At 38.8% G+C, this 13,310-nt stretch overlaps 1 protein-coding gene across 1 annotated transcript in view; it reads left to right on the forward strand.

Annotated features, from left to right (window-relative positions):
- The window catches only part of LOC111566186 (netrin receptor UNC5D), a 195,974-nt gene that overhangs the window by 163,933 nt on the left and 18,731 nt on the right, over positions 1-13,310 (forward strand). The window contains exons 13-14 of the mRNA XM_023266654.3: positions 5,041-5,212; positions 9,740-9,970. Coding sequence (XP_023122422.2) covers positions 5,041-5,212; positions 9,740-9,970 — 403 coding nt within the window. The remainder of the gene's footprint in view (positions 1-5,040; positions 5,213-9,739; positions 9,971-13,310) is intronic.

Here is a 13,310-nt window from a genome sequence, read left to right on the forward strand (position 1 = left end):
CTTCAGCTTGGCAGGGGAAAGTGGGTTGTCCAAGGACAAAATCATGGTGTGTGACAAAATACACCGAATATGATGTGACTCACAAAAGTTTAAGTGGATGAGTTGAGCAGTATCTTTCTTATTTTTGGAGCATACTTTGAAGGGAGGTACCTGCTGTTTTGCACCAGCCACAGCTGGAACTTTGTTTTAAAAGTTTAATTGGGGGTTGTTTTCAGTGGAAATGGCCACCTTTGTTTTGTAGTAACACTTCCTTAAAAAACCTTAACCTGAATATTCCCCTTACCCATTAATTTTAGGTGTCCCTTAATTGAGTTTTGACCACTAGAGGGAGGAACACGATTAAAAACCAGTGTTAGCTTATTGTCATCTTTGTAAAAATGTTACAGTTTATATGTTAGCAAGCACTAGCCTGAGTGTTTTTGGTCACGTAATGAATATATTCTGTCACACTGTGAGCTTTATCCAAAAATATCTCAGGAAAGGTCTCTTTAGTGGCTAAATACTCCAGTTTGTTCACCAGTTAGTTGCTAGTTTTGTCTCTCTGGGATTTTAAACTTTTGCTTAGTACTTCTAATATAACACAGCTATGATGAGAATAGTGAACCAAAACAGCAACAGTCGATGAAACAACGCTGAAATGATCATCAGAGTTGAGGGTAGCTGTAAAGTCAGGCGATAAATTGGGCTGCACAATTAATCAATTTTAACTTGAAATCTCAATTTGAAACACAGAAAGGACAAATTTGAGAATATAAACGTTGACTAATGTAATTAATTTTCTTTATTTTTATTTCAAGCAGATTGTACTATCAGGGGTTCACATGCACACTGTGTGGTTCAGCTGACATAAAGTTTCATTATTTTTATATAATTGCCACATCTGAAACATTTTACAAGACTTCTAAATTGTCGTGTCAGTGCTTTTACAGATTCATACATCCTCCTCGCACACCAGTCATGCTTTTGATCTCATGTGGTAGCGCTTCATCACATGGTTCACAAATTCTATTATATTTTCCACAAATCGCTGAGCCCTAGAGATAAATCTCTGTGGGTACACCACTACAGCAAACATGTTTTACATCACATATATCCATCAGACCCATTATTCATGTATAAACACTGACTTCAGCTTTAACCCTTTCCACCCTGGAGGTCCCTACGCCGGGAACTGGTCATATCTGTTACATTAATGCAACCAGTCCTATTTTTCAAAAGGTTGCTATACACAACGCGTTAACCGAAGAGGCCATCTGATCCTGCGGTGACTACAATGGATGTAGCATTTGTTGTGGTTTATTTCTGTTGCATTCAATTTAATAGAGTTGCAGTTAAGAATCTTCGGCGCAGACTCAACAACATCAGTGCCATCAAGCCATTGTTTTGACGCAGTTATTTACTCTCTAATTTACATCTTACTTTTCAGTTTTGAAATCTCACTCAAACCTGGAAATAAGGACAATAACAGCTATTGTATTTCTAAATTCTCTCAAGTATCTTTTATTCATGCAGCCCAAGGTTGTTCATTTTGTCCTCACAGTTGTGTAGCTCTTACTGACTGAATTTGTGGATGTGTTTTCGGTTGTACATTTCAAAAAATACCCGAGACCTTGAGGGTTCAAATAGGTCAAGATGAAATGCATATTTTTAAATCACATTATGTACACTTGCACTCTACTGAAGCAAATGCATTAAAGTGTGTTTACAGGTGTTACAGTGGGGAGTTCTACTGCATATATGAAACAACTGTAGGAAGTGTTTTGTGGATCAAGAGGGAGATGCTCAAAATCGGTTGCATTTTTGCTGACCGCTTGGCTTGCATAACTTGCTGCATAGCTATACATTTCATAACTACACACTGCATGATAGGTGTTGAGTATTAGCATTTCACAAGTTGGGAATAAAACAATGGGCTGACAACAGTTTCATCAAGACTATTTCTTTTAGAGAAATTGTCTCACCACAGCTGTTTACCTAATGTTCTGTGGATTATATAACAGAGACAGGAAAGACATTTTCTTCTTTCTGCAATCTGCAGAGTTACTTGTTTGTAATTTGGATGAAGTGTCCACTTTCACTAATATTTCCACTCATCAGCTCCTTTTTTAACCAGAAATTCTGTCAAACTCCAAACCTTTGTTAGAGCTTGAAAAGAAACACTATCAAACACTAACAATTCTCAAAATATGTTTATTTAAATAATTGCAATCTGAGTAAAGTAAAATTTTAAAAACTTAAGACATGGGATATGGTTTAGTAAAAATACTAAAAGAGATATAATATGTTTAGTGCACATATGGGACAAGGCTTAACTAATAACTGCAGTCTATCTACAATGGAGTGATATTTCTTTGTTCTCATAAACACAATCAGAGTTGCTAAATAGCCATGTTTAATCTTTGCTCACAGGCAATCTGGCTAATTATCATAGTCTCAGCAGCAGGTAACCTTGGTTTCCTCTGAGCCTGGGGCTGATTAGCACAAAAGTGCAGCTGCAGGGCCAAGGTGCTGCATGGATGTGTGATTTTATTTTTAGACAGTGGATCATAACCTCTTTTAATTTTTTAGTGTTGATTGGTAACAGCATCATGAAAAATAAAGTTTCACACAGCACTCTGCACCAGAATCTGCTAAGATGAGGAGCTGAAGTACCTCAATCGCATATTGTGCCGCATGGGAAGACTGTCCTCTCTCATCATGTAGACACACACAAGCTCTCACATCACTCCTCACCTTCCCACCTCCACCTTATTCATAAAACAATCGTCATGCATCTTACAGGTAACTGCTGCAGGGCTGGAAAAGCACTAAAACAGATTATGTTCCAGTAGAGATGCTGCTTCTATCCTTAAATCTTTAAATGATAAGCTTACTTCTTGTTGATAAAGAAAAGTAGCCACATTTGCACAGTCCACAGCCTCAGTTGTGTTGGACGGGCTTTAGATTTACATGATCTTAGTGCTTAAACTGGGAAAATTATTATTAACTGCAGCCCCTATAGTATATTGTTATGGCAGTTTGTTTAACCCTCTGAACCACAAGCAGTTTCTGGGTGTTTCGTTGTTCCTGTCACATTTTCATTCACTGTGAACTCATTTTTCCCTGCAAAATAAAATCCTGCACAACTAGGAAAACAGTACATTTGAGGCTGGAGTTGGAGAGAAGTAATAAAGAAAAACCAAATCATGCCATAAATCATAATAAAATATATATTTTTTTGTTTGGTTGTTTTATTTAGTTTACAAAAAAATGCCCCCATATGTTACCAGAACTGAAAAAGAAAATGGTGGTTCAACATATCACAGATATTTTACTGCTCAAGTTTTGATTTGTGTCTGTACTTGTCTCATCTGTGCTCTGTGGAAACACTGCCTGCAGTTCAGCCGAATAGTCGCAGAATCTTTGTCATAGAACTGTTGATCGCAACAGAAGCATCTCATGGATGATCAGTTGCACAAAATTTGATGTTTCTTACAGAATCTGTATATTACAAACATTTATTTTTTGGTGAATTTTTAAATGAGACATGTAGAATAAAATTATTTTGATAAAGTATCCTGATTTTAAGCTTAGATTCGATCGGATTTTTCAACAGAACAGCATGTTGCAGATAAATAGTTGAAGGACTGTTGATTCTTTTTGTTTTTGCAGTTTTTTGCTCTGTTAAATAATGTAATTTTGACAAATTTTTAAAGATAGAATGCCTATGTAACCCACTAGCGGGTTTAAGGGCTAAGACAATTGAGAAATCCATGTGTTTTGACATTTTGTAAGAAATAATGCAATACAGGTGTTGATTGGGGTCAGTGGGCTGCTATTTTTGAATGCCACTGCATTCCAGTTAATTTTCTCACCAAGGAAAGTAAAGTCTTTGGACTTTCAAATGAAAATTTAATACACATTTAGTTTTTTTTCTGACCTGATCTTGGACTTCATTACCAACATCTCTGTGGAGCGACAGTGTCAATCAACAGCACACTCAAATAATAAATGCATTTTGCGCTTGAAGATCTGATGACTGGAGAAGCAAGACTGCCGACATGATATCTGATCAGTTCTGACCTGGTCATGATAAGATTTTCATTCATTTATGCTGTTTTTTTGTCTGCTTTTTCTTTGTCTTATTTCCTTTCTAAAATAATCGTCCTATCCGGAGGCTGCAGATGATTCACAAATGAATGAATAAAAAAAAATAAATCACTCAAACCACATCCAAAAAAAAAAAACCCTGCTCAGAATTAGTATGCAGTCGGGATTTGGGAGACGGGTATTGATTTAGTTATGTATGCATCAGGTGATCCAGTGTCTGTGTGTCAACATGAGGAATATAACCTATAAAAATTATACTCTCAGCTTTCACCTACCTCGTGCCCACTCTGTTCCTCCATTCGTGCATAAGTGTAGGTCCATGCACACTTTACACACTCGCGATGCATCTGTTCCTGTGTGTCAGGCTATGTCCCCTCTGCAGCTGTATTAATGATGCTGAGAAATATCCATGCTACTCCAGTGACAACAGCACCAGTATCGTGTCCTGTGTATGTGAGGTGTCCAGCCAGGCCTGCTGCATGACTGATGGTGGTCCCATCGATTGCTCTCAGTCTTCAGGGCTTCCAGCCAAGATTGGGCCCCTGGCCAAGAGCAGCTTGGCCCAGCTAATCTGTCACCAGACTGGCCGGAGCAGGCTTCATAAGCTCCATCGACCCACAAAGCTTACACGCTCTGTGCTAAAGCCTGTCCTCCCCAGCCTCACTGTCCATTAGTCTTGGTGCTTTAATCTTCCCCTATCTGTGTGTCTATGTGTCAGCTAGTCAGGGATTGGTTCCTTATGAGTGTCCGAGGATTTGAGTTTACTTTGTTCATAGGCAAGGGTCACACCCTAAATGCTTGCTTAGGCAGGGATTCGTTAGTAGTGAGAGTCATGTTTTCATTTTTTTTAATCAACAGGAGCCATTAAAATGTATATATAGAACTAAAAATGGATTTAATTGTATGATAAATGTTGTTTAATGGTGTGTCCCATTACTTGTGTGTGTGCAGTGCTGTGTCCGAGGATGGGCCAGAGATCTTTTTGAGCGCCGCAGTCATGTACGGCCCACCTGGCCTTGACCTGTCCTGTCCCATCGCCATGACAATTGCACATTGTGCAGAAGTTGCTGCTGATAATTGGACCATCCGGCTAAAGAGACATATTCAAGACAACAAGTGGGAGGTGAGTAATTTAGTATTCCACTTCACCTGCGGTTAACAGGTTCAGACATTCTGTTGTAGCGTCAGTGCAGAGTGGTAACAAGTACAAACACACAACTCTCACCAGTGACCAGAATATCAATACAATCTGATAAACTGCTACGACCTACTTTGATGAAAATTTTCATCCTGCAGTGTAGTCATGCAAGCACGGAGCCGATTTCAGGGTTGCCAGCTCAGATTTGTCATTCTGCATAAAATTCAGCCTTTCAAGCTCTACCTCATGCTGACTTACATCCAGAGAAATGTCAGACCAAATGCAAATGACGGCTTTTAGTATTCATTGACAACATGTTTTTTTTCCAGTTTAATGATGGTATTTTTAAAGCATTACTCTTTTACGAATCTGTCTGCACGGTCTACATTGAGAATCATTATGAAATTAGAAAACAACAAGCGCATTTACATTACAGGGACAAAGACAAACATGTCTTTATGTCTTTTTCATTTGTTGTATATCTGAAAAACAATATAATGTGTTATTTCAATTTTTCTTCTGTGACCACAGAAAATATCTCCAAGATTAAAATGTGACAGTTCTTCATTTGAATATATGTGCCACTGAATAGATTCAACTACTTTTTCATCTTCTAGTAAATGGTAAAAGGAAATCACAATTTTCTTAAAATAGTGTGCGATCTAGCCAGACATAAAATACAGAGATATATGGTACAATTAACTAAGGTAGGTCATATATAGTGCAACAAGTTACAAAAACAGAAAAAAAGTTTTCCTTTAGTTTTTATAAGCTTACTGATTTAAATGTAAAACACTGCTACAAGGTTAAAGTATCCACTCTAGTCTAGTAGTCTCACTCTGAGGTCAAAAAGAGATAAAAACTGGTCTGCTTTTTAAAAGATTCAAGACTTCACTGCTCTAAATGCATTATGGTGCTATTTCTGTGATTGCTGCTGTGAAATTTTTTTTCTCACATCTACTACTTCCCATAAAATAACACCTCTGAAAAGTCCTTCAACTCTGCCCTGTAGAGCTACTTCACAGCCTCACCGAGGAACACTCAGGTCTGTCTGAGTGTCTGCCTTCAATCCAAACACCCTCAATTCATTTTCTCATGCTTTCTCGGCAGAGTAGAGACATCCAAGATGCTCTTTTAATGTTTAACTAACCTCATCAAAAAGCTTTGGGGACCTCATCGAAGCAGAGCAACCCAGGAGCCACTGAGTTTGCCTGACCTTGGGGGTCTGTGACTCTCCACCAGCCCGGTCCTTTCACTCCGTGTGACATTTACACAGATGTAATTTGCCAGCAGACGTGTTGCACAAAAGGGAGCTATCAAAAGAGCCATCAGTGATGGGCGCTATATGTCAACAGGGAGGGGAGAATAGCAGAGAAAGACTGACAGAAAGACGTAGGCAAGTTGGGGGAAAAAAAGACGAGATATTTTCCAAATGTAACGCTGTGACCTGTCTCTGTCACTGAGAAATAATGAGCCCTTTATCTCAGGAAGGATACTTACTCAAAACCTAATCTCTAGAATTAGTGATATAATGGGAGATGGAGGTCTCTCTCCCAGTCTGTCTTCTTCTCTTTCCTTCTCCCTCCCCTCCTCTCTTTTGGTCTGTCTGCCTCTCAGTGCCTTTTCCATTAGAGCCTCCACTTTTGTACACTGGAGTTTGACTCTATCATTTCTCCCCGGCTGCCTGTCGGGGATGGGCTATGTCATGGAGATCCTTCATGTCTGCTGCAGCGCTAATGGGGCAGGTTTAGGAAGCTGTGGGCCACTAAATTACCCTGCATTGCTTTATATGCCTCAGCCAGGCCATATGCAGAGGGGACCTGTGGGTCACAGTTATGTTTCAAAGGTGATTTAGGGAGAATTGAGCACGAGATGAAGAGCAATTGGCCATCGGACACAACTGCACCCCGCTAATCCGTTTTGTCAGTGTTACTGAATCCCCATCTGTTTAGTGAGATGTGTCATTATTCATTTGGCCCTCATTCAGCTTTGAGCAGCTCCTCATCCTATCTGAGTCTGTGCATGAAGGAAACTTTGTAGGTTACTGTCTGTGAAGTGCCTTAATAATATCCCTAACAACAGTACCAACTTTAAATTGCTGTATCCATGGCTCTAATGATTTGTTGGTTAACTGCGTGGCCATTTGTATTCTTCCATTTGACTATTTGTCTACAGAAAAATAATAGTATAATAGATCTTGCCCAAACAGTCAATTTGCAAAGAGTTGCCTTACTCAGGCCATTACAGGCTGAATGGTGTTCTTACAGCTTTTAGTTTGATCATTAAGTTAAAGCCGCTTTCTCTCTCTGCAAACAGATTCTTGGCAGTAGCTGTAATGTTGGGAATCATGAAGCCATAATAATAATCATAAAAATCCTCAGCAAGACAGCATCCTAATAATAAAATGTTCTCATGATTAACTTGCAGACTCTAGAATGAGCGACTGTTATCTCAGAATATGTGATCACTGCACTAGAACTATAGAGAACAACAATATTAAAGCAACATGTGATATTTTATTAAACTCTACTCATTCATGTCTGTTGGTCCAACACACAACAGACAGTCAGAAACCATCTCATAGAGGACGAATAGTGGAGATCCAGTAAACAAACGATCGACTAAGAAACATGATCTCTCGTGTTTCATCATAGATCATGATTACTTGTGTTTTAGCCTCTTTACTTTGGTTCCCACTATGTTTTAGAATGGATTGTAAGGTTTTGCTGATTACTTTTAAGGGCCTCATGGCTTCTCTCCCAGCCCTATTTCTGACCTTTTAGTAACCAATGCACCAGTGCACACTTTGAGATCCTTGGGCAGAAGTTTTTTTTTCAGAAAACTAAAGGGGGCAGAGTGTTTTTAGTCGAGGCCCTGAGGCTCTGGACTAATCTGCCCAAGGAAATCAGGTTGACTGCGTCAGTGACCTCTTTTAAGTCTCTTCTTAGCACATAATTTTATTGCTGAGCCTTTCATGATAGAATTAGAGTTTTAATCTCCTTTGAACTGCCTGTCATTGTGTTTGTTTTTATATAACGTGGTGTCTGGAGATTGGAAAGCACTTTGCACCTTGAATTTTGAAAAGTGCTCAATAAACAAAGATGATTGTTATTATTAGTAATATTATTATTATTATTATTATTATTATTATTATTATTATTATTATTATTATTATTATTATTATTATTATTATTATTATTATTATTATTATTGAGGTTATGTGACGATTGGCATATGTTTGTCAAAAACAGACCAACGGATTTGAATGAAATTTTCAGGGAATGTCGGAAATGACACAAGGATCACCTGATTAGGTTTTGGCAGTGATGCAGTTTATAGTCTGGATCCACAGATTTATATAGTGGGCATCACTGTAACTATGACAACAAGTGAACACCGCCTGCTGACAATCACAGGATTGCGATCCTACTACGATTTGACTGCTGCGGACTTCTCGGGACTTATCTGTTGGAAATCATACAAGGAACAATTGATTAGATTGTGGAGGTGTTTCCGAGTTTCAACAGTTCCCGCTGCCCGCTACATATTTACGTCACGAGATTCAGTATCTGTACATAACATACACATGCATAACACACGCCTGTGCTCAGCACAAGGTCATTTCGTTTGTGGGTACATCTATATTAAATGGCCACAATCTATAGTGCTGTAATTTCTGCCACAAATTTTTTCAAGATTTCTGCCGTCGGAAATTATACGACTGAGCAGCTGTGGCAGAGTACTGCGCTCTCTGAGTGCTTTTCTTGTTATTATTATTATTATTATTATTATTATTATTATTATTATTATTATTATTATTATTATTATTATTATTATTATTATTGTTATCATCATTATTATTATTATTATTATTATTATTATTATTATTATTATTATTATTATTATTATTATTATTATTATCATTATTATTATCATTATTATTATCATTATTAGGAATGTCTTGAGTCTAATAAGATCAGGATTTGGGGCCGCACACACAAAATTTTTATTGGTTGGTACTTGCAGAAATCTATGCCCAATCCTTTAACATTTTTTGTCACATAGAAACATGAAAAACGTTAATAAAGACCATCAGATGTTCTCCTGTGAAACAGGATCACTGTCTTAGCCCCTGGCTCCACTCCTAAATGACATGCCAGCAGCCTGTTCTTGTCTTTCTCTCAATGGACATCTGTGGCATTGAATTATTTGAATAAAGTTGCCTTTAAAGGTGGCCTTTTATGGTCACTGGTCCGAACTGATCATGTTATCTGGTTTTGTTCTGAAAGCCACAATCCAGACGAGGGTGTGGATTAGCTCAGTGCCACCAGCTGAACACCTCAAATCCTTTTTGTTTACAGTTAGCTAAATTTAACCATTTTCTAACCTTTGCAATAGAAACGAGGTTTAGAACTTTTTCTCTGCATCAGACAAGAAGATCATTACCATGCTGCATGTATATTTTTGTTCAGTGTAAATCCAGTCTTTCCTGATGTGTCTCTGCCTTCAAAGGAAGTGATGTCTGTGGACGAGGAGAGCACATCGTGCTACTGTCTGCTGGAGGCCCAGAGGTGCCACGTGCTGTTGGAGCATCCAGGCCGCTACGCCCTGGTGGGGGAGCCGCTGAACCAGGAGGCGGCCAAGCGGCTGAGGCTGGCTGTGTTTGGCAGTCCGGATACCAGCAACTCTCTGGGCTTCACCCTCAGGGTTTACTGTGTGGACGACACGCCCCATGCATTTCAGGTAGGAGGGAAGAGGGACAATACAGAGAAAAATGATTTCCAGGATGATTCATTCATCTGATGAGAACATTTCTTATGCTACCTTTGATCAGTATTTCAAAAATATTGTTTGTCCCTGCATATATCATGGTTGAGGTGTTTTAGACATGAGTTAATCCCTATCAACATGTTCTTCTGAATCATCATAATGACTGACCTCATCAGTAGCTTTTTGCGATGGAACGTTTTTTTCACCTCAGCCATGACACACAGTATGTTAATTCCTTGTTAAAAGCCTATTTAAAGCTAGAAACAATCCTAACATGGATGTGCAGTGCAGGTGGAGGCTGTTTTTTTAACTGAACTCAGTGTGACAACTTAAACTAGCAGACTGAGAGTGGTGCTTAACAAGCAGTCTAAACCAGATGAACGAATGAACAGTGATGCATTCACTTAATGCCACACCCACTGAAGTGCTTTTGAACCGTGATTCATTCGCCTACTGTTGTATAAACTGAAGTGAATTTGAACAGTGATGAACCCGCTTAGCTGTGGAGAAATAAAACTACATTTTCAGTGACAAAGAATCGTAGATCTGAGCTGAACAAAGCGTTCTGAATCAATAAAATGACTCGTGATTTCCACCTCTATATAATGTCAAGAAATGTACTCTTGTATACAACAGGGGAAAAGCAGGAAAAACTGTTCTCTGCAAAAGATTCAGAAGAACAAAGCTTACTTTTTTGCCCTCAACATAAAGCTTAACCCTCCCACACTGTTTCACATGAAGTAAAATAATCAACTCTGTCACTACATGATGTGAGTCACACAAGCGTAAATGGTTTACGGCACGAAAGGTCTGCCATCTGTACTGGATTATATAAAAGCAAGGACCACCTTCTCACAGTCTGGGGACAAACACTGCAAGTATACCAGGTTCACTGCTGATCTCAGCACAGGAGAGCTGGAAGAAAACAGGATGTCCCAAAAATAATAACCTCTGTCTTTATTCATAATATCAAGTTGGCAATCAAAATTTGCAGAAATATTTCTCATAATTCTCAAAAACACGTATTTTACTAAAGCACACAACGAGCTAGATACATATAGAAATAATTTATATATTAACTAGTCTGCAATGTTAGCAGCCTCAGTGTTTCATTTTCAGTTCAGTCTGTTGTTGAGCTGCAGCCTTTGTTACAAGTCAGTGTTCTGTTTGAGGCACGCACAAGCGACGTGGTTTTCCTTCTCGCCTTTGAAAAATAGAAAATAAAATGGTTAACTAATGTATGAACCGCGGCACTCAGCAATACGAAGGTGTACTTATTCCACACCAGAGGGTGGATTCGTAAAATGCTCTCGCTCTCTCAGTAATAAAGTGTACTACTGTCATTACTGAAACAAACAGCCTCTGTCTCTGTCCTCTCCACTCTCCATGCCTCTGTCATGTTGAAAAATGCACAGTCACAGCTACTTTCCATCTGTTTTCTTATTCTCATTATTCATATTCTCACTAATAGGAAAAAGGACAAATAAAAGCTAAACCAAGAGCTTTATAAAGGCATATGACATGAAAAAGTGAAAAGAGTGAGCTCCAAGAAAACCATCGAATGGTTCATGCACACGTTTGTGCTTGGAAAAAGATCCGTGGGCAGTGCAGGCCAGTATAAACTGCTCACATCATCACATTAACTGGTGACAACGACTAAGAGACTAGTGACCCCCATGTGAGGCTGTGCTTGACTGTGAATAAATGCTGATCAGCTGATGTTTAGCACTTAATATTTACTATATTCATAATTATGGTTGATCATATTAGCATTAAAGTACAGTTAAAGCTAAGTGGAATGTCTTTAGATTTGCAGGGAAATTGCCAATGAACCAAAGTGTTGGAGAAATTAAAATTTTGACCCGATGAAACAGGGCTTGGAGATACAGCTAAAAAATGTATTACCATTAAATATTTAATTTCAATTGATATCAGTAGCAATGGATAACATTTATTTTGAATGGACTTTGCAAGTTTAATATTTAACTAACTTTCACTGTTAACACAACAAAGAGAAACACAGACAAATATATAAACTGACACACATAAAAGTAAATGAAGATAAAGGAATGATCTCATACACATTAGATAAAGAAATGTGTTTTCCTCAATAGCAGAATGGTAATGAGATACAGCCAGACCGTTCTGTGCTGCAAACTGCTTTGAAGTCAGTAAAAAGCAATAATTAAACAAACTTAAAAGAAGCTCTTGAGCATGTAAATAAAATGTTTCAAAATGGGTGAAAAACGATTTGTAAACAATAGGTACCAAGAAGTGCATATATCGAAGTCACTGCACCGCACTGAGGTTAAGGTTTAAAGTGGCTGGGTGCTGGACCAGGAGTCGACACACAGCGACCCCATGCCAGCTTCCTGCCAGTCCATCAGTCCCAGGGGCAGGCAGCCAGGAGTGCATCACTTAGGTGGAGGTGGTGGAGGACAGAAGGTTGTTTGTGTTTACTGACCGTAAAGCTGATCCCGGTTAGCCACAGCCGCCATCAGAAGAGGTCGCAGGCATGCACAGAGGTGATAAGAGGCCCAGGCAGCACAGACTAGCGCACCTCAGGAGACCTGCACAGACGCTAACAGGGAGAGCATCAGAGGGTGAAGGCATTTGAAAGGGATATGATATGATGTTTATGAGCAGTGAGGGAGCACACTAGAAGTTCTTGCAACCAAACTTGGCACTTTTAATAGAAACATTTTTATTTCCAAAAAATGTCTGACATATCATACAACAAAACTAGATGGTATAACATTTAAATTGCACATTTTAAACAGCGTGGCTGGTGGTTTTGCCAGGAAGAATTGCTGTCTGAGTTTTTGTGCATCACTGAAGATCTGCCTGTTCAGTAACATTGCCACTGGGAGATGCTTGATGACTAGGAGACAAAGAGGGACTTTTAATTACAAAGACAACAGATGCTCCAAGGTTGCTTCTCTGCCCTTTCTTTGCGTAATTTAATTTGCTCTCTGTTAATTAAATGTGATTCAGCATTGCATTCCATGTGACAAGTATTTGAACACATTAAAATGAGGCACAGTCTTAGATGGAGCACCACTTCATTGCTGTGCTCTAGAGTGGTGCTTTATGGGAAGTTTCCCCGTCTCCTTGCAGAGTGGGCACAATCAAAAACACAAACTTCTTTTTCTTAAAAGGTTCTGCTGCTAAAGAACTATTTTTTCTAAAGAAACTTGTTTCCTATCTTAACGAAACACAAACACATTCAAATACACACACACAGCTTTTCTGAGGTAGTGCTGATATCTGTTTCTTTTCTCCACTAGTCCTGCTTTACTTTTGGCTTCATTTA

The sequence above is a fragment of the Amphiprion ocellaris genome, chromosome 17 (genome assembly GCF_022539595.1).
Source record: "Amphiprion ocellaris isolate individual 3 ecotype Okinawa chromosome 17, ASM2253959v1, whole genome shotgun sequence".
NCBI classification, from domain to species: domain Eukaryota; kingdom Metazoa; phylum Chordata; class Actinopteri; family Pomacentridae; genus Amphiprion; species Amphiprion ocellaris.